General features: G+C 42.0%; 1 protein-coding gene across 2 annotated transcripts in view; it reads right to left on the bottom strand.

Moving 5' to 3' along the window:
• afap1 (actin filament associated protein 1) overlaps window positions 1-26,250 on the bottom strand; it is a 57,072-nt gene that overhangs the window by 4,047 nt on the left and 26,775 nt on the right. Inside the window, exons 4-14 of one of the 2 annotated variants that reach the window (XM_062384407.1) lie at window positions 21,515-21,623; window positions 21,194-21,405; window positions 20,883-21,062; window positions 14,792-14,878; window positions 13,375-13,450; window positions 7,971-8,123; window positions 6,307-6,518; window positions 5,605-5,750; window positions 4,840-4,954; window positions 3,261-3,506; window positions 796-925 (exon numbers count right to left, since the gene is read on the bottom strand). In XM_062384407.1, coding sequence (XP_062240391.1) covers window positions 796-925; window positions 3,261-3,506; window positions 4,840-4,954; window positions 5,605-5,750; window positions 6,307-6,518; window positions 7,971-8,123; window positions 13,375-13,450; window positions 14,792-14,878; window positions 20,883-21,062; window positions 21,194-21,405; window positions 21,515-21,623 — 1,666 coding nt within the window. The remainder of the gene's footprint in view (window positions 1-795; window positions 926-3,260; window positions 3,507-4,839; window positions 4,955-5,604; window positions 5,751-6,306; window positions 6,519-7,970; window positions 8,124-13,374; window positions 13,451-14,791; window positions 14,879-20,882; window positions 21,063-21,193; window positions 21,406-21,514; window positions 21,624-26,250) is intronic. The other variant, XM_062384408.1, reaches the window with a different exon arrangement.

Raw genomic sequence — 26,250 nt, 5'->3', positions numbered from 1 at the left:
AGTGTGTGAGAGCATGAGGATTTTGCTCCTGAGGAATCACTCAATCAAACCACGCTGACATCTTCAAATTCAATACCCCTATTTGACACTGGAAACATGAGGTCTGTGTGGTAGTAGACGTACTCTAACTCCAACATGATACATGTTTAATTATTTCCATTCCGACATTTGGAGGAAGACCAGCTACACACGCGGTTTAGATCCTTCTCGTTCACACATTAGGCAAAAAACTAAAACTGTTTTCTACCGCAGGGTTTAACACTACATAATTTAGAGTCAGCTAAATGAAATGTAATGTAATGTAACACAACCACATTCATCCTCTTCCAGTGAGGTGGGCCCCCTTTCTGCTATCATGTCTGTACGAGTGTGACCCCGACGCTGGCAGGGGGCTTGAGTCTGGCCCACGTGCGTCACACAAATCGTCTCAAGGGTAAGGATAGGTTTTTAGGTTTTCAAGTTATTTACCCCCTCCCTTACTTAAACCAACTGTAATTTGAACATCCTGCATTTACCAGATTGCTGTGGAGCAGAGCTTTGCTAGAAAGCAATCAGTGGTGGTGAGGCTGGGTCTGGGGGAGCCAGACACACTGTCTGCTGCTTACTTACAGCACAGGCACTGACTGAGAGAGACAGACTGCTGTCAGTAGTTACTGTCCAACATAATAGAGTGATTCAAGAAGAAATTACGATGTGACCGTCCTCGTTTTTACAGTCCACGTATGATAAACTCTTCAGATCCATAATGGACATGATGCAGATTCGTGGACCTACTCTTGTTTTTTCTACACTTACTGGAGTTATTGCGTTTCAGAGAGGCCGTCCCATTGGTCCCATTGACTCCACTCTTCTTGGACTGGTTTTTCGGCTCCGCCTTCTGTTTTGATGCCACCCCATTGGTCGATGCACCCTTCTTTCCCTTCAGCTGATGGGAAGAGCACAAGGAGGAATCACACTTGTCAAATGTCCTGTCTAATACCTCAAGATGGTGTAATACTGCACATATGACATATAGGTAGATGCACTTTTTATCCTGAAATTGTACAACAATCCACATATGAAATGTCTTCATATTAGATACAAATTGGAAAGTTAATCAGACAGCTAAAATTACAGGACAGCTACTTATGATGCATTCATATGGTTTGGGAATGTTTGGGAAAATGTGTTCTCCACTTGGAACATTTACCTAACTCCATCTCAAGCTGGAAGTTCAAATTTGGTACAGGAGTTGCCGAACCGAGGTCAGCCCCTATAAACGTAAGTTTTTATTTCCAAAAAAGTGGTATTAATTTGAACTTGTCACTTTTGTCACTTTCCAACTGCCTTGCAATTTCTCACATGTCATCTCTTTAGCCAATAGACATGTTTTTGTGAATAACGTGCAAATCTTGAATTATTTATATGCCTGTCACACATGATCCTTGTTAATATAATTATATAAGATTAGCTAATTAATTAATTAAATTGAATAAATACTTTAATTTATCATTTGGCTAAGCTGTTATTATTTTTGGCTCGTCGTCATGTTGCCCTGAACCTGATCTATCTGTCGTGATGCACGTGGCAGACAGTTTGGCCTGCTGGCTGCCGCCTGCCGTACACCTCGCTGGATGAATGTCAACTCCTCATAGCCAAGCGGTACTTTGTGGTTGCAGAGGCAATGTTAACACCCCTCGAAACAAGCCACACATGGCACACACATCAAAGGTGTGGCGACGAGGAGGCAGAGCTCCATACAACACCATGCAGTGACTTATGAGGCCGTCGAGGCAAGACTGGTACTTAGAGCAGGGCTGTAAAAATATAAATTACACACACAGCCAATGTTCATTGTAAAGGGAGGGAGGAAATACAATATGTGGGACAACTGAACACAGGCATGGACACATTTTATGCTATGCTAGTATACTCAAACTATATGTTCAGACAAAAGTCAAGGAGCAAAATTTGGCTTTTACAGGGGTATTATTTCAGAACCAAACCAAAAAATGGTTTTATATCATACTGACAGTAAATCAGAGATTGGTATCAGCTGTAAAAAGCTTGACTGGAGCATCTCTAACTGTAGCACAGCGTTCACAGGCTGATGGGAAAGAGAGGCAGACTTGTGGGTGGCCAACATCAACACCTTACCGAGTGAGTCAACACACGCTCCAGCAGGAAAAGTTTACTCAATATCCTCTTTCCCTTGGCAGAGTCGTTCTCAGTGCATGTATTCAGGAAATTCGGAATTCAACATTTATCCGAAGAGATGCTCCAAAGGTTAATGAAGAGCGTCGGTGTTAAGGTCCAACCTTATTTCAAAACCCTCTGATGAGAGCTGCTAAGGCAAACAATAAAAACTTGAAGAATTACAGCTGCAATAGTAAATATTTTTCTTATGAATAATGGATTAAGAATCAATCTGATCGAGTGAAGCAGTTGAAGTATCTCAGGGTCTTGTTCACAAGTGAGGGGAAAATGGAAGGTGAGATAGACAGGCGGATCGCGACATTATAAGCAGAAATGTGAGCGTTGTACTGGACATGTGTGGGGACGGAGGAGCTATATATAGTTCTATAGTTTGTAGTGTTTGATTTTAAATGATGACGTTTTCATTTGCTTGTTGTCTTTGGTGCTTTCTATTCTTGTTTTAATTCGTCCCCTTTGTGAGGCACTTTGCAACATTATTATTATTCTTATCATTAATAATATTATAGATTGTAGTATATTTGAGGCTGGCTGACCTTTTCCAAAATGATAACTTTTCCTCAACCCGTGACTCTTCACTGCTTTGGTACAGTGTGATAGATCCACAGAAATCTGTGAAGCTGCTCTTATCTTTTTTTTGTTAGCACAATGTTAGCACAGGAATACAATACAATCTGGAAATGGAGATGTTAAATATTGCATGCGTCATAATTTCCCTTGTACTAAAAACTGGATATTGATTAGTACAGGTTATTCCTAACATCAACAAAGATTAAGATCGTTGCTAATATATGGTTTATTGTAATATGGTTTCATTTCAAACACATGTTCATAGAAATTGTGCCACTAAAGCCTTCAAAGATGAGAGGTAGCTTTTAGTGATATATATATATACTGTATATATAGATGTCACAATATTTCAGTTCATTATTTTCTGAGGATGACTGAAATTGTATCCTACAAATCAAGAAAAGGAAAACTTTTTTTTAGAATTTGAGAAAGGTGAGTACAAGTAAATAAGAGTGGAAGCCGAAGAGGTTAGTGTGATGCAGCAGAGGGTTAGTCACCTGAGCAGTGGCTTTAGTTTTAGTATCAGCAGGGAGGAGTTTAGAGGAGACTTTAGAAACAGGGGTTTTGTAGTGACCGGCAGACTTGGAGGAAGAGGAAGCAGGAGAGGAAGAGGGCTTGGGAGGATAGCGAGAGGCCAGCTTGGGTGAGGGAATGTTATCGTAGAGCTCAGCATTCTCATAGTGCATCTCCCCTTTCAGCTGGCGCCCCCCTGTGCTGGGACTTGAGTGCAGCACCTCGGGTTCCTCGGGTGAGATCAGGCAATGTGCAAAGCCAGAGGAGAGGAGAAGTGGAGGTAGAGGAGAGGCAGGGACGGAAGAGGAGAAACATTATATAACAGGAGGTAAGAATATCAGGAAATAAGAGAAGCATTTTAACGTAAACTAAATGGTTTAAATACAGGTCAAAACAAGTGTTTCTATAATATACGATGATTAAGGGGGTACTCTCTCTGTTCTCCTAACCACTATTCTGAAAAAATTCTTACATCTTCAGTGACTCTGGAGGTGCGTTGTAAAATCTGCAATTGCATTATGGGAAATGTAGTGAAAATTATTAACATAGACAATGCTTTCTGGAGCTTGACACACGTGAGCTGTAAAAATCAGGCTTCTTTTTCTTACGGGTCGCCCAATGAGATGAAAGCACAATATTAAACCACAGGAGTTCCCCTTTGACTGAAGCATTTTTAACCTCCAGCGAATCACACGTAACATAACCACATCTTTTCTCTAAGATTTTGTAGGTTTTAGCATCAGTACTCAGTCAAAAGATTAAGAGCCTACTAAATATTTAACATGTTAATGTCTTTCTGTGGGTCAGGAGGTTTAGAGAACCAAAAGAGGAAGGGAGGTGAGGGGAGCTCGATCTTAAGTTTAACCTAGTTTTTAAAATGAACTAAGGTTATGTCTTTTGTTTAGTGCTAGTCTAATATTGCTAAGTTATTCTTACCAATGACAGCTATTCTGACAATGATGTATATGTGCAGATATGTGAAAAGCAGTGAGCAAAGACAGCAACAGTTCCAGCAAAAATGTGCAGAAAACAACTCAAAGAGTTCCCTGTGTATTGAGCTACGCAAGGTTTATCAGTTTTTATGTTTGTCCAAATTCAGCGCCGCATCCTCCAGAGGCTGCATTTAAAGAAGGCGTCACAGCGACACCACTAGGCGGTCTCATTTCCAAATCTCTCTGAAACACGGTCGAGCAAAGCGTCCTTTCATCGCTGAGCAAGACTCCAATGGTTGGATTCTCGTCAGGCTGACCTATCCCGGGATTCATTGTGCATAGATGACAAAGCTAACGAGCTAGCTATGCAGGCGGGTGAGCTGCAGTGAGTTCAGCAGCTCTGAGTAGCTAACGAAGCAACAGACATGTTGAACAAATGGGAAATCCTCTGAAGACTAGACCATTTAAACTTAGTTTGCCCTCCGACGTCTACACTCCGGGAGGATGCAGCCCCAAGGATGGGCACAGAGGGTGCAGCCCGAAGTATGCGGTGTGAAGGTCGCCGCATTCCCTGAATTGGGACATGGCTTTACTGTGTATGGGTACCGCCAGTGAACAGATGTGTCCTTACCATTCCGTTAATGGGGACATCATCATAATGCAGAGCCATTCCAGTGGGACACGCGTAGCCGTTGACTGGGTTGTCCAGGTATGGGTTAGGTGAGACAGCACGCTTACTGGTGAAACTGACAATACACCAAGGTTGATTAAAATAAAAGAAAGAACCTGTGTCTCTTTAATAAAGTGCCTCTATATCCTCATATTTGATGTAAAAGAGCTCAAACCACCAATTAAGCAAATAAATGGATTAACAGCAGAAACTAAAAATAGTGCTGTAAAATGCACCTAATTACGTCCACTCTCATTCTCTATATAATACATTTTATTATTAAACAGAAAACAAAATCAAACACACTTCACTTCAGTTTTTAATGGAGCCCACTGGTGTACATCCAGTTCACTACGTTGTTTGAATTCTCTGTTTGCATAATTTGTTTTTTATACATATTCTACATGTTATCTAAAAGGAGTGAGGGAAGTAAAAAATAACTCCTAAAAAGATACATTTAGAATTATTTGGTTTTAAAAGGAAGATGTGGAGCAAAAATCATATGCATTCTCTTAACGGCTTCTCTTTAAACTGCATTTTTGTTATTAAATAATTTGTTGCTTTTAAATAATGTAACACACAACATACCTTGCTAGGTCCTAATCTAAATAATAATCCTTTTTTCACAAAGAAAGCCTGAATTATAAATCATCTTTTTAAAAGCTATCAATAAGGAAGGAAACCAACTAAAACAAAGAAAGCCTAAGACAAAATTGTGTCGCTCACCAGAAGGACTGCTTGGCCAGCTGGATGACGTTGGCAGTGGTCTCCACATCGATGTAGTCATAGTGCAGAGTGGCTGGGTCAGTGGTGGAACCAGCCTCAGCCAATAGAACCCCCAACCAGCGACCCAACTCCTCAGAGGAGGAAGCCTGGAGGAATTCAATCCATGTCAGTTCTTATGATGTTAAACGTGTGTGGAAGTTCTGTTTATTTCAACGGCTGTACTAAAATGGAGACAGAACCAAAATGAAAACTTTTCAATCTTTTTAGTTCAATCGGGAGCTTTTCTTTGTCATCGCATATTAACATAACTTGTTGTAATCTGGAGCTCGTCTGGTTTGTTTTAAGAACCATCCATCAGAGGCTCGGTCACAATATGGTTTAACAGGGAAGACAAATGGATGCAAATGTCCAGCTGAGTGCTGCGTGAGGGGGGGGAATCAAAACAAAGCGGCAAATGGAGGACGTTCATACCCACCAACAACATCAAATACACAGACATAAGTCACTGGTGGGCGGAGATGTTTTACCACATGAGAGGAAGGCGAAGAACAAAGAGGAAAACTTGAGGAGCAGTTTTTTGCTTGAAGCAGTGCGGCTGCGTTTTGATGCAGTTTCGGGCATTTCTGATTCATTCCCTGTTTAACAGTGAACTTTCAGCAGCGGACTTAACCACGCGAGAGAGACTCCCAGGACAAATCTCACCTCCAGCACCGCCACCTCTTGGCTGTTGCGGAGCAGGCGGAAGGCGAAGGGGTGCTTGTGGTCGAGGCCGGGGCTGACCTCGCAGCCTCGCAGCGGCAGAGAGGCGATGTGGCTCTTCAGGTCGTCCCGGTCCTTGTGGAGGAGCAGCTGGTTGTCCTTCAGCCGGCACCAGCGCTCCCGCCAGCGGTTGTTGGACAACACGTTAAGGTAGCCTGTCAATCCAAGAGCATAAACACGTTCTTTGGAGGGCAATTAAACCTGTTATGTCCCCCACCCCCTGTCTGTTTGTTTGTGCGTACAAAGGATGGTTGGTCTTTCCCTGCTATTCTCTTTCCTGGTTATCTTTCAGAGTTCAACTCAACCTTTAACCCACTCCCAAGGATTTATAGGAAATGATGCACGTTCCTATGATACCTGTTGCAAAAGGCCATGGTTGGTGCATGCATGAATAGGCGACTTATCAGCCCAACACACAAATTATCAAGATGATTTCAGTATGGACGGAAGAGTGTGATGTCCCTCTCCCCCCTGGGTATCTGCAGATTTGGTTTATGCATTTGTATAGGGTCATAAGCAGGGGTTGGAAACATATCTCTTTTCAACCCTCAAGAGCATGTGGACCTCGCTGCCATTTTTGTCCTGACACCTCCAGCCAACCCTAACCCTCCGAGCTATCAACCAAATCAACTCGGATTAATTCCCTTATTTTATTTGTGAAATCGTTTATGGTGCGTTGTGTTGGTTGCTTTTCCCTCTTTTGTCGTGGCTTGGCAGCCTGATTTGTGACAGGATCTTTTCCACTGGTTGTTTAGTGTGTTCTCATTTTTTTTTGTATTTGTTTGTCGATAACTTATTGACTGACGGACGTGTGAGTACTGCTGACTGCACACCAAGGTGCCCCTTGTGGATAGTAAAGATATCCTTGATCCTTGAAAGCCCATTATTGGGTACAAAACATTCAGGTAGTGTCGTAGCACCGATTCCACGTACTAATGAATGTTGAAAGGTGCTAATGACGCACTTAATTCCCAAGGGGCATAACAAATTGTGGAAAAAGTGCAGAATAGGCTCTACATGGTTCAAGGTAATTACCACAAAAACAACATCTCAAAGTTTAATAGAAATACAGCCCTGCGGTTCTCTGCTTCACCAGTACAGTTTCGGTCCACATATTTGACCTTTGTTCAATGAGATCAAATCAGTTTATCTTTGAGTCTAACTGGTCAAAATGTCAAGACCAGAAGGCAGATTGAAGATGTTGAGTCTATATGAACATTTGTACCAGTGTACCAAGTTGAAGAAATTGCCAAAGGTGTTCCTGAGATGCTGCATTTATCCAACCAAAAATGTGTTTTGTAAGGTCATAGTGAACTTGTCTTTGGACATTTGGCAACCAAAATCAAATCCATAAATTGTTGCTTCCACCTGAACATTTTCACCAAATTTGAAAGGACCTTCTCGAGGTGATCCTGAGATATCATATTCACGAGGCCAAAGAACTTTATGAAGTCAGAGTGACCTCGTATACGTGACAAAATAAAATATACAACCCCAGGCCACGGGGTGTCGCCTGTGCAGAGGCAATGAAAGTCATTTTTATTTTTCGTTTTTTTCGTTAAACCACCTCTGCGTTCAGGATAATAAATTCAGTGCCTTCCTCTCACCACATGTGGGTACGTCTTCCTCTGCCGACGAGGTCTGCTCATCTGTCGACGGCTTCTTCTTCCCAAGGCCGATGATCTTAGTAATCTTCTTCCCTGCACCCTTCCCCACCGTCCCTGTCTTGTGCTCCGACTTTGAGTTCTTCTTCCCTTTTCCTGAGACAAAGACACAGAGATTGGATTAAACTACTCACAACAAAGAGGAAATTAGTAAAACACTGATGTCCTTTCCCGAAGGAGTCCCGCAGACTTAATGTGCCTTCATTATCTAAACAGGGGAAATTAGTGAGGGAGCTGTTACAAGGTCATTTTTGTTGATTCAATTATGTTCGGCAGCTTTCGCGAAGCTGTAATAAAGAGAGGTGAGGAAGAAAGAGCAACCTTGGATTCTACTCTAAACAACCATGAGTTAGGAATCACTTGCACTGGGTTTAATCAGACCCTTGTGGGTTCAAAGGCTCTTTGTTGGTGGATTAGGCTCGGCGTGCAATCCCAGCATCCCCCACTGCTGCTCGGAGCTCGCCTAGTTTCCATCCAGAGAAAGAAAGCGAGAGGAATGACAGTGCACATTCTGCTGGAGGGAGGGCTAAAGTCAAGTAAGCCAGGTCTTAAGAGGTTACGTCTGAGTCCCTACATCTGTCTGTCTGTTTAAAGGGGGAAAATAGCTTCTGCTTGGCTCACTGTTTTAAGATACTGTGGTCTGCGGTGAATTTGAATGTGTGTGTTTGTGTGTGTGTGTGTGTGTGTGTGTATGTGAGTGAGAGATTCAAAGCAAGAAAATGAAAGAAAGAAAGAAAAAAGAAGATCTCAAACGCCAGATATTTACGCAAAACAGACAGCGGAGAAGAATCGAAAAATACAAAGCATTCCCCTCAACTGATGTCATCATGCAGAGACGCTAAAGCTTTTCTATATGCACACGCAGTGATATGCTGTATATGATCACCAGAGATGGTTAGAACTGACATAGTGTCTCTGTGTTGCACAAATCAGCTGTTAGCAAAAGTGAACTAATAAACAGTAATCTGAACTGATACGTTAATGACCGCAACTCTTTGTCACGATTGTTTTTGGCGCTCGCAAGCTTGTTTTCACATTTTTTCCGTATTGCGTTTTGCCTTCCCAGATATGATGCGACAACTGCCATGGCGACGGCCTCAACTAAATAGGAAGCCCGTCTTTGCTCAATTTCAGTCGCAGGGTTTTTCTCGTAAAAAAATAAAAAAATAAAGTACACGTCACACACACAAACGCAGGTCTGAGTTGGAAAGCAGACACACAGATGTGAAAGCGATTCGAACCTCAAGGAGGAATTCATATTTTTCTCTTCAGGAGACGAGTAGCAGGTCAATTTCGGTTCCAGTAAGTCAGAACTTTATGTTACCAGCCTCGGAAAGAATGTGGCTGATGATGCTGAGACGGAGGATGAATGAGGAGGAGGAATGACTGAAGGGCGAGGAGAGCGGTTGAAGTCATTCTTTACTCGATGATGGTTCCACAAATTAACTGAAGAAGGGAACCCGGGCGCTAGTCTGTCTGCAGCGTTTCAGTTGTTGGACCCATGCACTTTGGCTGATGGACTTTATCAGACTAAAACATGTCAGACTTCTCTGAGGGAGATAAATTATATAAAATGTTTTAATCATGGATCACACATCTTGACATGTACTAAATCCCCTCCAATGACATGCTACATTTCAGGTGTGGAATTTGTCATTGTTGACCGAACTTCTGAAGACTTGCTTTCCCAGTGAGGTAGAAGTAACTTAACAAAGTTGTCGCCCGCAGCCAAAACATAAGCTGTGTCTCAATTCAGGGTCCGCAACCTACGGGCGGCTGCATTTGAAGACTGATGCAGCGCGACTAGACCTTCCTATTTTCAAAGGCTTCTTCGAATGCACCCGACAAATGCATCCTTCCATCCCCAAGCTTCTAAAGGTTCCAGCGAGTGGATCCTTCAAACCCTTTTCCGAAGAGGTAACGGCGCCAGCAAGGGACGAGGCGCCCGATCAGAGTATCATGCTTCAACTCCATCCAACAGCCAATAGTACGCATATTAACATATTGACTGTCGTGTCAAACCGCAGCTTAGTTGCTACTCGACATCAATAAGGGCAGGACAAGGTGGTGACAACAATCACAGAGATCCTCTATCAACCAAATCATCTAATTTAGGTTCAGCCCAGCGTAGCCCCAAAAGAAAGCAGCCCCTGAACTGGGACACAGCTTTTCTCCTTCACTTCCCTGGTTTTGTTACAGATTAAATTAAAGAAATATAACTTGTTAATCAGAGGTGCTGTTAGGACGATTCTTGAAGCTTATTGGCTAACTCCTAGAGTGATATCTAAGTAAGTATTATGTCTCATCTAAGAAGAGCATTTCACTAAATGAAGATCTATTTCTGTAATTTAATATTTCACCATGTTGCCATAGCAATAAGTAAACATTATTCTACCAAAGACAGCTATCATGATTTTTGTGTAATCTGAGCTTGGCTAAAACGACATCACATCGGAGCATAATAACCATCAGTAATGGAAAGACAAATAACTAAAGTGATTTACTTTAAAGCCAACAGATGTATTTCTTACATCCAAAATCCCATAAATCATGGGCAACAGATGAAAGTTCTATCTGAGGTTGTGCGGCTCAAGCTCAACCAGAACGATTGACCTGTATTCAGGCCACAAAACTTAAGAAGAATCAGTTTCAGTCCAAGCACCGGTAAATGTGTTTTTACTCTCGGACCTGCATCAGCTATAAAAGGTTAGAATATGACACAACTTCCCTTCTTACTTGGTCCCTATCTGAAGATGCATACTGTTTACACACACTGGGAGGATGAGACCATCGACCAACTTCACACTGAATCATGTGTCCAGGCCAGAAAGGTTCATGCTGCAGTAACCAACCACTTCATAAGACTGCATGAACACATGTGGGACATCAGCGCAGATCCTCTTTCCACCCTCCCCAAAGTTTCATCATGACTTACACAAGCATATCCATGAATCACAGCTCCGGGCTGCCTCCATAAAAACAGAACTGGGTCAGAGATTTGAAATGAACAGCTGGTGGGAAATCTGTTTCAGACATAATGTTGGAAAAGTGAACCAATCTCACCAAGGAGAAAGTATAAGTGTAACATTTTAGTTGATAATGCAAATAACTGAGCTGACAAGTAAAATGATATTCATCTCCCAGAGGAAATTCGCCTGCTGAGCAAACAAACAAATAAATCCAATCCGTTTTTCATGCTTCATGCATTATTGTGAAAGGCGGGCCTTTTCAGCAGTCCTCTGAATTATGAGACAGACGGAGGGGGAAAGAAATCAGTGATATCCCCGGGATTTAGAACTGGGTCCAATTTGAGAAACAAACACTGATAATGTCGTACACTTCATTTAACTTAACATTTTTTTTTGCTTTGTATAGTGCTTTAGTCATACAATTAATGGTGATGGACGAATGTAGTGTTTTATGATTGGGATTTCATTCTGAAAACATCTAAGTATTCACAGATGTTGGAACAAAACACAGAAGTGACACAACTCCCGACCCCTTTCCCTCCAATTTCTCCGTCTGCAATTTCCAGGTTAATCAGGCTGTCGGGCTCTTCCTAACTGATTTGTTATATTCTTGGATGCTTTCACATTAACAAACTTTGGCAATTAGGAAGTCAACTGTGATGTCTCACGGAAATGATCAAGCATTTATCGAATCTGAGCAAACGGGAAGGGAGCTGAGAATCTAAATACAGTAGGAGGTTACATTTGTGACTAATTAATTAATAAAAGTTTTTAGAGGCAGACAAAAAATAATCTGAAATAAAGGAGACGGCAGACTAGCAATTTTTATCAACAACAGGTGACAGAACCTGGTCACATCACTGCAAAGCAGGGCTGGGGGTTATGGAGGGTGTCTGGCTGCCGGCTGTATACGGCCAAGGAGACAATTCATGAATATAAAAATAGCAACTCAGATCATTAATACTAAAATACTCTCATGACAACAATTAATTGAGTTCCTGACTGAAAATAAAAGCAGTCGTGTCCTTCAGGGTGGTCCCTCCAGCTGTATGCCTTTCAGCTCCATAGACTGTGTATGAAGATTGAAGAATTGACAGCTCCCCCACAAGAGAAGCCAAAATGTCCTGTTCGCCACCTGGTGGCTGGCAGCAGTATAGGTCATGAAACATGCCTTTTCCATATTATCGGATGGGACAAGGGCCAAAGCACACCTTAAATAAAACATTTTAAAAGATCACTGATGTGTGTTCAAGTTTGCATGTTTATGGTAAGTTTGGCTTTAATAAGTTATTTAGATGCTATAAAATCTGACTCAAACAACATGGTTGACAGTTGAGACTGACTCATGGTTGTTTGATTGAGCTCATGTATCGAATTCGCTACCGCAATCACTGCTGCACAGACCCAAATTACATCACTGATGTGGGATGATATTCTGGCTTGATTTCTGGAATGTAGAAGGAAGTAGAGACGTGTCGTCCATCTTTTTTTACGCCACTGTCAATGTTTGTGTAACATACCCACAGCTATGACATGTGATCGCTGACAAGCATCACCTCAAACGGTCAAGCCAAGGAAATTTACTTTCCAAGACAGATACACAGACTATTATTTTCTGGTTAATGCATTGATTGCAAGCTGTGCATTGCTCTACCAAAGGTGACGATTACTTTGGGCTAAAGCCAAGTGAGTTGCATAATCATCACTACCATCTGAAGAAGTTGCTGTGACATACGTGTTCAACAATTAAAAAAGGCCATTGAAGGATAATATAAAAATCGAAAATGACCCTGACAATGACCCTGCTGTTCAATATAGAGTATATAAAGCAGGCTGCATACCCAAGGAGTTCACACACACCTCTCAGTTGTTCTATTCACTTACTGTGTATTCATTATTTTCATTATTATTATTATGTTTTAAAGTAGTAGTTGCTTCCTCTGTCCTTTATTTAACAAAGCAATTTTTCACAGGAATCATTACAATTTGAGCAGGTAAGCTCAACACACTATTGATACTGATATGAGGGATGTTATTTAACAATTAAGTGCCTCTGCACTTTTCAATAAAAGTCAGGTTAATTTTATGTGTGAGTGTTATTTCTGCCACTGATATGAAACACGGGAGAACCCTGCTACAATTCAATTGGATTGTCAGTTAAAACACTGTGGTCGATATACCAGCACCATCTTACGTCACCCTGGTGGTTCACTGTTGCTCACTGCCTAAAGTAGAAAGGGATTTTCCCAAGACAGTTTGTGTTTCCGAAACTCTCTGAATACTGGATGGAAATGAAAGACTTATGTTGGCAGCAGATGTTTCATATCAAAGAAAAAAAGGTTACAGATCATTTGGTTGTTGTTGCTGGCGAGTCTCACCTTGGTCCTTGCAGTCGCTGAGTCCGTTCTCGTGGACCGCCTCTCCGTCGGAGCTCGGCCTGTCACAGGAGGACTTCTAGCCACAGGAAGGCCGCACAGAAAAAGAACGGATGCACAAGAAGGTACAAAGTGATCAAAAATGTATGTTTCTGAAGGAAAGACAGGTCGGCCAAGGCATTAACACACAAACACAGCTGTCTACTAACAGGGTACCTCGTAAAAAAAAAAATCCCTTAAAAGCATCTGCAACATGTTATAGATGAATAATTAGGCTGTGCTTGTGTCTGCTGTGCCAAGTTGGGAGCGGTTTGTCATTAAAGAGCCTCTAATGCGGCTCATTTTCCACCACTAAACACACGTATTTACATTTATACATGCAGACACATATGTGCTGGGCACAGTACGTCGCTTACATTATTGGCTATTTTACCTGCTTGTCCAAAAGAAAACCAATAACGCAGTTTTCCCTTCAGCGTCCAACATTTTCCCTTTAAAGTTATTTGGCAAACAGCTTTTACAGCCCAGTGTTATTGTGTTTGATTACACCATAAAAAGAGGTCCCTATGGAATTAAGATATATTTACAAATGTTTTTCCACTCCAGCATAATCCAACCAGAGTCATTACGACAACTGTATCTCAGACTTAAAACAATACTATACAATTATATAGGAGTGATGAAGGAACAGAATGGGGTATGGTTTGACAGCTCTTTATCAAATCTGAATGTACTGTGGTCTACAGTAACAATTCTACAAATTTCCATCTGTAATATGTATTAAAATAAGTTTATCATAGTGCCAAACACACAAAGATGATCAGCTCTGAGTTACACTGGCCCTGAGACCACTTTTGCATCTTTCAGAAACACAAAATTGAACCATTAAGTTTCAATCTCACCCTTCCGATCCTCTCTTAATTGTCAGCACCAATAGGCAAAGCTCTTATAAACCTACTCTACACTGCCCAACCATCATCAAATGACAGACCAGTTGGTGAACATACTGGGACATTTAGCAGATGCAGAGCCTAATATTTCCCTCAGGATTTGGAGGAGACCAAAAGCAGAGCTAAAAGAAGAGTAAATCCTGCATTTACATTCCTCAAGGCGTCAGAATCACACGTGCAAATGTGTAAAAAGCCGTCGCAAACTTGTTAGAATATTCGTATTGTATTAAAAATAATTTTATCAATCAAGTAAAAACTGTAAGGAGGTATAATGAGATGGATATAGTACAAAATGTTGATCACACACAGTTCCTCACAGACGCAGACAATTAAACCAGAGAAAATTGACAGTAACACCTACATTTGTAGCTTCATGGATGCAGGGAATGTAAATATAAACATATGAATAATAAATATAAGTGTATATCAATGATGTTAGTAATAATAATATCAGTGTCAGAGTATATTACCTTTTCCAGTTCAGGTCTGTGCACGGGCGATCCGGATCCAGCCCCATCCAAGTCTACACTTCCATTAACACAGACCTCTCGCATCACCTAGAAGACATAAAGAAATACAGCGTTGGCTAACAAGGCTGTCGTTCACATTAAACAAGTGGAAAGTCGACACATACTGACCACTGCAGAGGTATTTCAATTTATATGCAACCACGCCGGTGGAATGTTAGGTACACACCATGATCCCGACACATGGGTGGATCCCTCAGTTAGAAATCCTAAAATATTTCCTCACACCGTTGCCACATAATTAAGCAGCTCATTCCTTCGGCCTAGACGGCATGCCTGGGGTAATGCAGGCCACATGTATGGTGAACTCCCTCCTCTCTCATATTCCATCATGCTACTGAATTGCAGCCAAGGGATCATGAGGCAATGCAGCCCATGCAGTGGACTACAAAGAGGGGGAAGAGCGCGCGCATGCATGTGTGGCAGGGCCCGGTGGAGGGGTGGGGGTGTCTGCTACACACATTAGACACCACAGTTTTACTACGTCCGCGGAATCCTTATGTAATAAGGTCTACTAGGGGTGAATGAGATCTGCAGCGCTCTGGCCCGGGCGCCAGTGTGCATTACCGTGACCTCGTTGGACTTCAGACCTGCCAACCCTCCGTCAGATCTGGCAGTCCCAGGCATGTGGCGGTGACAGGGACGTGTGTAGATGAGCGTCGGGCAGAGGGAAATGAGATTTCAGATTTCGCTGTGTACGCAAGTCGGCTAATGCACTCTGACACACACACACACAAATTTCCCCCCTCGTCTTTTCCACAAGCATTCTGAACCATCTCTGGCCGTGTAGAGCTCCTCAGCTCATTGGTTTTGGCTTAGAAGGAGCATAATTGGGTTTCGCGAGGAAAATGACAGGCTGTGGCTCCGAGGGTTTGGCTCGGAGAGCGGCTCGGAGGCCGGAGAGCGGCTCGGAGGCCGGAGAGCGGGACAGACTGCAACATTATGTGTACCTTCCGGTGGAGAGCTGCTTCGCCAGACTGGGGTACGGGTGATGAAAGAGAACATGTCAGTGGAGGTAGTGTGCTTCAGTTTTGGGTGCTGAAAAACCAATTAACAGGAAAATAATGATGACATGTTGCTGCTGAACACTCTGGCCTTCAGGTGGTTTTATTAGTTTTACATATTCACTTGCCAGGAGCGCACATTTCTATATGCTGAGATATTTTAACCATAATATGTAATAAGTGTAGTGGAAATCTGAATGATGACGATGATGACGCATTTCTTTTCTTTATTTGTTAAGTTTGTGAGTTCAATGTGGGAGAAAAGAAAACTATGTTGAATGCTTGTGAATTGTATTTTTGTCTTTGTTTTTATGGATTGTTTTTTAATGATTCTATTATCGTGCTTTTGGCGTGTTTATTAGAATACCAACAGCAGGTCTGGTAGAAAGTGATGGGAGATCCACCTTAACCACTATCAATCACCACTCTGGCCCATGAATGCACATTGACATGACGAGTCTGTGCTTCCTCGTTCAAGACAGGAAAAGGATTCGCCCCATCCATTGCTTGTAAACACAAATCAGAGTTTTTGGACGAGATAAAAAAAATAAACTTAGTGCTTTATTCCACAAGGGATCATGTAAAAAAGGAGGTACATAATATAGCACAAAAAAAAAACTGGGAGCTGATGGTCAACTTTGCTCTAAGTGAAATCGGAAACATCACAGTCTGTTTAGTGTCATTAATGAGCGTTTATTGAAATATTGATTATTTGATAAATATGATTTTTTAAACTTAATTTCAGATTATTTCGTTTTTGATTCTATACATAGCTTTAAACTTTTAGTCTACGTGTGTGCTGGGACAAACAACCTGATTATAATAAATTACAGCGTCTGACAATGTAAACCTCCATCGCAATGTTTCACTGTTATATATGTATTAATATATTTCATCAAAGAACAGTCCGTATATAATTTAGTTTTCAGCTGATAAAACCAAGATGGGGGCATGCACAGGATGAACAAGCAGTGCTCCACAGTTTCAGCAGACAACACGCATGCACTAGGGATTGTCTGTATTTAAATAGTTACTTAAGGTGGTTAAGGTGAGAATAACGGTTAACTTACAACTTGCGTTCCATAAACTTAGTGCAGAAAGAGACAAGAAAAACCAGTAAGAAGGACTGATATAACAAGTCGGGTCGAAGGCGAGAAAAGCAAACAAAGACCTTCGAGGTATTAGGAGAGTGAAGGACAAAATATTGACATGTGTTCCATGAACACTTTGTAAGTAGACTCAGGTACTCTCCAAGCTTTGCCTTTACCCTCCTTTCTTCTCTTCCTTTCATTGCTTCCTCTCTTTCCTTCCTCCTCTCACCTCGCTTCCAGCTCCTTCCATCTTCCTCTCACACTTATGTGCCCCTTCCTCTTCCTGTCCCTCACCTCACTCAGCTAAATGCCATTTTCACAAGACTTCCCTTCTGTCATGAGGACACACCGACACACTGTAAATGCAGCAAGAATCGCGAATAGGAAATGCAAGAAAGGCTGTTATTTAGGTTTTATGCATGTGGCTAAAAGATGGATATAAGAGAAGAAGGCCAGAGGAAAAACAGGTCAAAAGAAAATAAAAGAATTAAATGAGGGGAATAATGAATAAATGAGTGACTGCTTGATACACAGCGGTCCTAGCAACGCAATACCGAAACACAGACACAAAGACAAGCTGATCTTTCTCGCTGGACACCACCGTAACACACCCTGAGGCTGGAGAGAGGGCAGGGCGAGCCAGGGAATCCAAGCATCCATCACTCTACTGGTGATGACACGGACCCAGCACAAGGACCTTAAATCCAGAGCTGTTTGAAAAGGAGGGTGTGAGCGCAGAACTTCAGCCAAGGGAGATGAGCGCTGAGTGCAGCAGGATGACGAACTGCATGTGCATTGATTGAGCAAACATAGCTCTTCACTGGCTGCCACAATGTTATCGGTTCAATATGTCTCCAATATCCAGGCACCTGACTAAATACGCTCGGCATCCCAGTTTTCTCCGGGCAACAATTAGTGTGGTCGTTGCCTTGGTTTGGGTGGTACTGACATTTGTATATTTTCACGGGTCTGGTTGCGAATGCTTGCAGATACCTGCCTCAGCCAATCAATAAACAACGGCTAATTACTGTGCAGAACGAGTAATTGAATCAGGAAGAAAAACAAAAACTGTTTTAATCTTCGTTTCCTCGCAGTCATGAACATGAAATGCTTGAAAAAGACATAGAGGAAACACTGACAATATCTAAAATGGCACTAAGCAGAGCACATACGTTCCCTTAAAGGGGAGTTAAAGATTTTTTCAACGTGGAGCCTATGGTTATAAATGTGGTTGTGTAAATGAATGGTACCAACAAAATGTTTAGATCGGGCCCATTATATCATCTCCGCATGCCGCCTCGACACAGTCGCAAATAAAATGCAAAAATTGTTCGCTAAAGTCTTCGCTAAAAGTATGGCCCCATCAAATATGTCTCACTCGCAGCAACCCGTTGTCCATCCTCTGCTCGTTGCCCCTCTCCATGTTCACACTTCAATTTGTAGGAGCTCTGTTTACCCGGATACTCCGCCTCAAGCAGGCCATTACAGTTGAACTCTTACAGAACCATTGTCCACATCAAAAAAAAAAAATCAGCCATGATAGTTTCTCTCATGTAAAATCCAAGATCCCCTCCCCACTCAGGTTTCCATCTCCCTCTTCCTGCGCGTCTCACAAGACTTGAGAATAAGACTTCTCGTTACGCGAGACACGTGTAAAGTTGCCAGATTCTGAATTTAAAGGGGAATGGCAGTATTTTTTCCACCATTATTTGCTCAATCAACCAAAGAATGGTCATCAAGATCCTAAAAAATGTTCCGTAGGAAATCTGTGAAAATGTCCCTGACTCGGAATTCAATATAAAGTGAAACAAATACAGGATCTTCCCCCTGATCTGGATCCATACCATCATTTAATGGGTTCTTCCCTGACCAACACCACATCCCACCACCAAGTTTCATTGGAATCCATCCAGTTGTTTTTGTGTAATCTTGCTTACAAACAGACCAAGCAACAAACAGAAAGGGGCAAAACATAACCACATTGTTTGAGCTTAAAAGAATGTTGTTTCCATCAGTGGTCTGCCGGATAAAGTTGGTCCACACTTAAATTTTAAACAAGGCCTTTGGTGAGGATGAAAAAAGAAGTCCAATAGCCTGGTAGCAGAACTGCAGCACAAGGGAATGAAGTTGGCAAAAGCTGGAGGCCCAAATAATTACAAAAAGGCCGCCGCACAAATAGGCAAGGAGGAATCGTAAAAATAGCACACAATACACAGTCGAGAACAAACAAGGAATTCCAGGAGGTCCTCACGAGAAGTGAAGAAGTGCAGAGGTGAGGAGGAAAGAGTTGGGGGGGCCTGGGGGGTGTTTCTTTTAAAATCCAAAGACCAGTTGAGGCCCGTTTTTTTACGTCCTGCGATTGAAAGAGAAGAAAAGAGTCCCAGAGGTGTTTGCACCGTACTGACAACAAATAGACACAGGGTTTGAAAAGCAGAAAGCAGAGGGGGTCTGTTCGATGCCGACGGGGGTTGGGTTTCTTTTGTTGCCTTGTTGGAGCCGCCCAGAGGGAAAGATCAGAGAGCGATGATAGAAGATGATGGGGGGTGAGGGTAAGGGGGGGATGAGAGATGGAGAGGAAAGCGATGGGAGGAGAGACGAGAAAGAAAACATCTTCACATCAGAGTGAAACACATTTTCATAACAAACTGCCAAACCACTGCTCATACAATATCAGGAAAAGGCCCATCCGGAGGATCTGAAGCCAGGTTATTCTTGTACACAGCTACACCCTTTATTCTACAGTGCTCTTAGACGAATGGAGGCGACAGAGCGTCTAAATGTATCTCACTGTCAACAATATTCAAAATGAAACCTGAAGGCTGAGACTTTCACCCCCATTTGAACTCTCCCACTACGGTTTCTGCAGGGCACCACCGAACGCTGGTGTACTGCGGCTTTTACCGTGTTTGACAGCTCCCTACTTTGTGCAGTGAACCACAAGAGGCTGTGGTTCAAAGACAGTTTGGTTCTAGGCCTCTTCACTGCTCTGAAATCATGTGTGTTGGTGACATTTGACACAGGAGAAAAAGTATTGAGATAAATATTCCTATTAAAATTGTGATTTTTGAGTGGTGTAAATAAACCTACTCGGTGGGGCAGGACTTTGGCAAACCACAGGAACCTACTGAACAGTGTGGGATGAATCGGGTGCCATAAAGGGGCCACAATTCACACAGTGGGGCCAATTATATGTCCAACATCCAAGTAAAATTTGTGATTCAGAACAGGGCACATTTAAGCTTTGTAGCTATTAGCAAAGCATATTGTTGCTTGTTCAAACACATTGTGTACTTTAAAAAAGCTTGATGGTAAATCTCTGCAAAAACTCGCCAAATTTGTTTCCATATTGTCTAACATATCTGGGGTTCTGGCTTCACTTTGTAACTAGTGCTTGTTTCTTTTCCCATCAACAACAAGGGGTTTACAGTTGTTGTAATGTTGTTGTATAGCTTCATCGTGGCTGTCCTGCATTATCCATTTCCTGGTTGATGGGAAGTTTAATTATGGTCCAAAGGCAGTTGAATAGTGTAAAATACTAGGAAATCTGCTAAGCGACACAGCTTGAATGGTTCTTAATGCTTGACTATACAGTCTCCACCCAAGAACCAATATTTTGTTCTGGAGTGTTTGATCATATCATGTGGACTTCCTCAGCAAATTAAGTTTGCTCACTCTCGTCCAAAATGAGCTACAAAGATACTTATCTGCTGAAAGAGGCCAAGTGACATAGCTAAAACTTATAAAAAAAAAGTAGACTCTGATTACAGATTATTTTGTTATGTGCTCGAGTATTTTCAAATTAAGTATTATGAACCATGAACTATGCAAAGTGGTTTTAGTGAGCGTGTTTCCAAGTTGAACTCATCTGAGCTCTGGAACAACTTTTTTGCATCAATATCATATGACAAAAAAACATGGTTTTGCAGTTCATTGTTCTACCTTGAGCCATTCCTCGGCCTGTTCTTTGCTCTGCACAGCCAGCACTAGGGCGTCCGCCCCCTGGTGGACGATCTTCAGCTCATGCTTCTTCTTCTTGCCGTCCTTGGGGATGTGAGTGATGCTGCACCCAGACAGGCTCAGCTCCATCTGAGGGGTGTGGTCTTTGGAGGACTTGTAACACTGTAGAAAACAGAGAAGGGGACAGTTGCGCTAGAGGAACCAAACATAATCCTGCTGTAATGTTACCATGTTATCTGTTGTAGATAACATTGGCCCTTGGTTCTGCTGACATGAACACGAGTGTCCCTTACCAGCAGTTTGTTATCTTTGATGACACAGAGAAGCTTGGTCCATTGGCCAAAGCGTTTCTTGCGCAGCAGGAATGCACAGATGCGCGAGTCCTTCACCAGATCCATGGACGCTTCCTCAGACGGCCACTGGTGACGCATCTTCTGGCCCTTCCCATCCTCCTCTTCCTCATCGTACGACTCGTAGGAGCTGCTCATGGCGTCGGAGTCATAGTCTGAGAGGGAGATGCGAACACGCAGACGTGACTTTCATTTGCTGTTCATTACAAAACATGAAAACATTGAGTCTTGCCGCAGCAGCATGGGAATGAACAAGTCACTCACTGGAGGTGATGTACTCAGGAGCTTTCCCAGGGCTTAAAGGGACCGCTTCCTCATAGTAGCCTTCGGGGAGAGAAGAGCTGGGCAGGGGAGGGGGGCCGTTGTTTGAAGACTGGAAAGAGAAACAAGTTTCCACTGATTAGACTCAAGTTGACCGGATCATCGCTCAAACATTCAGCAACACCTCAGATGCTTTTTAGTGATCACATCTGGACAGTTATCAATTTTTTTACCACTGATACATGTCACAAAGTTCCCCAGGCAACGATTTGATATTTTCATACTAAATTACAGTGTTTACCTTTTTCTCTAAAACAATTGGAACATGTTTAATTCCATTCATTTAATACATTAATACCTTATAAGAACACACAGCAAAATGCACTGTGTCATTAATTATGATAATTAAAGGAGAAACCAAAATTCGCTGTATAGTGCAACATATACGACCACGAGTGGGGGCAACCACTTAGAATTTAAAAAATGGTCTCTGTTTAATTCAAAATGTGAAAAGAGGAGGCTGAGAAAGAATGCTTATAAGGAAGAAAAGAAAAATAATTACAACGTAGTGTGTGACAGAGAAAACAAGCGAGGGGCCAAGAAAAGTGTTGGTTTAAGAAACGTAACCTGATGTCTTGTTAGAGGCATTTATTACTGACTGGACTTGAATTGAAAAGGGATTTCACAACCAAAACAAAGAGGCAAAGCTGAGAAAAACAAATTCATTCCTGACTAGGGAAGCTACAGAATAGGGCTGTAGGTGTGTAATGGCTCTGTCCTTCAGGTCTGCGTAACAAAGTGAGTATCACATGAAAAGAGCAGGTGTCATGTGACACACTCACTCACACATGATTTCCTCCATATTTCTCTTACCGACTGAGGGATGTTTTGGATACACATGACACTTTTTTGAGCTACATGCTCAGTATGCAAACTTAATAGGAATGAATGAGAAATCACGATGCATCAAATACATAGAAGAATGTGTTTCTTGTATTAACTTTTCTCATTTTTCTAGTTGTTCCTCAGAGACCTGATGTTTTTTGTCAGACAGTAAAAAAGTAATTTTCTTGGGATAATGCGGTATTTCGATAAATCTCCACTGATGTTTTACATGCAAACTACTAAGTGCTTGTATATGATCAGTGTTGTGATGTTCCAGTTCATCCAAATAACAGTTTGTTATAATTTCTATTAGGCAACAATGTGTTCATTCATTCAATCCTTGCTCAAAGGACACCAGAGGAGTAGAGTATGGACTAATAAATCTGGAGTGTATACACGCCGCCAGTACCAGACAACCTCAAAGGGCACAAAAGAAGCTGCAAAGACCTGAAGGCCACACTTCAAGTCTTCTTGAAAGCCACTTCCCCCAACTTTGGCCGCATGGCTGCAAACGTTTTTATTCAATGGAAAAGAAACTCTTTGATTTTTTCTTCCGAGTGTATTTATTGGTGGCAGGTCAGATTTTTCCGCTGGTGGGCCGGTAAAAAATGGGAGAAACTCTTTAAATATTTGGAAACTCTATGTGCTATGGGCCATTGGTCACAGCTGACCCAACCAGGCGGCAGTGATGCAGTGATGTCATCATCCTCTTCTGTGGCAACGTGGGACATTCATAAAAAAATCTGGCTGACGTACAGCCTGCATGGCTGACAGAAAGTATGCGTCACTGTGCCGTGATTATTCTGCTGTACTGAAAGGAAACTACTGGATTTTATTTTAATAAGTAAATCGCAGAATCACAAGAATGCCAAGAACAATCTGTGAGAGAAATTAGGCTACTACACAGCTTGTAATTTTCTTATTGGTAGGTCCTAGTTATTTATTTTTTCATTTGATGAATAAGATGTGTCTCAGTTAAATGTGGGTGTGCAGACCAAACATCTCATATGAGAGAGTGCCGTGAAATGAGGATAGTCTGTTAGTGTACGACCTTGTTCCTGACCTTTGGACCTTTCTTTTGTAAACCATATTCCTCTGGTCCCCTGAATCAAATGTTGATTCAGGGAAGAGCATGGCGATTCTGGTCTCACTAAAAGGGGAATAGTGATACCGAGGTAAGTCTTACAATAAATAATAAATGAAATACCGTGCTATTGGTCTCAAACTGTGTTTTCTTTAGTCGAAAGAACAATTTTTTACCGCTGTCTCAAGACAGAAAAAAGCCAAAGATTGCATCTAACCACACTTCCTTTTTAAAACCAACACACCCGTGAGCTATCAGATGGGCACAAGTCCATATTAAACACTGTGGGCACTGGATGGACTAATGACATGAAATTAGCAAAAATCACATTGCACCAAAGGATGTCGTGAAATTGCGATGAAATTCATGAATTCAATAAATCGAAAATTACATTATTTTGCTGTTTAATTTCAAATTAAAGCTAGGGTTGGTGATCTTGGAAAAGCTAGCAAGACCAGGCTTCTATTTGAAAAGATGCAACTAAGACATCCCAGCCGCTCCCATCAAACCTCTTGTCAAAGCTACGCCCCCAAAACACAAAATGTGCACTGCCTGAAAACTGCTTGAAGCAAAGTTTTGCCATTGTCTCTGCTTCAGTGGTGTATGTTTCTACTGAAGACTCAAACGGAAAAAGGCCAACAGGGCAGTTGATGACATAGGCATGCAAGTTCTTTCTTTCAAACACAATGGTTATCTTCACCTCCCTCTTCCTCTATCTTTAACCCTCTGTTCAGTGAACAAAAAAGATCCACGTAAGCAACTCATTTAACAGCCAGCCTTTCCAACTGTGCTATTCTTCACACATGCCATAGTGGAAAGGATTTTCTGAGGCAGTCTTGGTTTACAATGCAAAGATTAGTTTATTCTTCTTCTTCTTCTTCTTCTGTCTTACGTCTCTGTCAAAGCACCCCTTTCCCTTATTAATCCTCCCCTTCATCCTGCCTGTTTCTCTTTCCTCATCTCGAAGTCAAGTGCTGGGGCCAGGCCACTGAGCAGAAACCTTATCGCATCTCCTTTGAGGGAAAACAGCATTTCGGTGAACTCATTTCTTGGCAGGGATACGCTGCCCCGCTTAAAATCCAGCGCCGCCAGCGTTCTCCTCCCTTAACCAGTCCCCCTCCCCAAACAAGAAATCCCCTGGAGAGGAAGACAGGAGGAAAGAAAGGCAAAGAAATGAAAAGAAAAATCCCTCGACAATCAAACAATAGGGGAAAATATTAGGTTAAAGAAAACGATAAAAACTGGACTCGTTTGTCTAAATGGAGGCGGATTGTTGATATGAATTATCAAGCTTCATATCCCACATAGCAACATCTTCCTTTAGGAAACCTTTGCGCAACAATAATACCATTAATAATCACGCAGAAACCGATTGTTTGGGTAAGCTTTTTTTCCCTGAGTGAAACAGAATACATTACAGCGCACTCCAGAGAATGTGATCCCATTGCTCTGCTATGTAGTGACTCAAAGCTGAGAGGCACATGGTTGAGGAGAGTGTGTATGCATACATACACAAACACAATCTGTGACACACAAGTACACAGACGTGCACATAATCACACAGTCTTTTACTTTTTCCACCTTTCTCCAAAACAACAGCTTGGTCGAGTCACACATGTGATCTGCAGATAAATTACGGAAAAGCAGTGTGCAAGTTCACCGCGGTCAGTGTGCACACCGTCCATCTGTTGGCTGTTAACACACACGCAAATACAATGCGCGGATAGCAACACAAACAGGTCCACAATTCTCCTCCTACTACCTCTGCTTCAAACACTCCACAGACCTCCAAAACATCCGCTCACTATCTTAATATGGCAGAATCCCATCCAATGCAGCTCAGATACAAACTCGTAATCTGCTCAAATCAGTTTCCTTCATCCGCTTCAAATGAGATTAGATTAGAGAGAACTGTTGTGGCGAACCAGGAACCAAAACAATATCTTCAACGGCCTTTACTGACATGTTGAATTAACAGAAAGAAATATTCTGGAATCAAGGTCAACCTATTGTAATCATATCATCCTATAGATCTGCCCTATTGTAAGGGATAATTTTACCCTAATGGGGACAAAGTTAATTTTGTGCATCTCTGAATTTTTTCTGACAGTTCTACTGTAAGGTCTCAAGGTAGGCCGAAAAAGAATCTGATAAATCATCAATATTATGTTCAAAAATGTAATATCTGGATATTTACAGTAGTACACTTAGATGTCAGATAATACAGTGTTCTTTGTTTTGTGTTTTACTTTAAGTCTCTTTAAGTAGGATTCACAGTATTTTTTTACTTTAAATAAAAAAGATTAATATAGTTTGGCACACTTTGCCTCCCACATTTTGAGATCGTTAAACGACGGGGCAAAAGATCAATCACTTGTCATGATACTTCATCTGGGGTTGGAACAATAATCGAACGTTGACCATGCTTTCCACAAATTCTTGAGATTAAGGTCAGGAAGCCAAACCATGATGATGAGTTTTTTTAAAGCATTTCCAAACCAGTCAAGTCTTGGCTAGCCCACTTGAAGCAGTGGCCAGGGGAGGAGGTCATCAGCAGAGGATGTCTTCAGGTGCCGCCCTTTTAAATATTTCCAACCTTGACTACAAGGCTCTCTGGTTAGTGAGATGGCAGTGGTGGACAGCTCACTGGCGCTCTCCTCCTGACTTCCAGCTTGCCCCCTTCATTCTAATCCAGAGGCGTCAGGAAGATCTATTAGCTTCCTCTTCTAGTAAAAACGTTCCTTGCAGACTGATTCCCAGCAGCCCATCT

Source organism: Platichthys flesus, chromosome 24, assembly GCF_949316205.1.
Source record: "Platichthys flesus chromosome 24, fPlaFle2.1, whole genome shotgun sequence".
Classification (NCBI taxonomy): domain Eukaryota; kingdom Metazoa; phylum Chordata; class Actinopteri; order Pleuronectiformes; family Pleuronectidae; genus Platichthys; species Platichthys flesus.
This window is presented reverse-complemented; position numbering and strand designations above follow the sequence as displayed.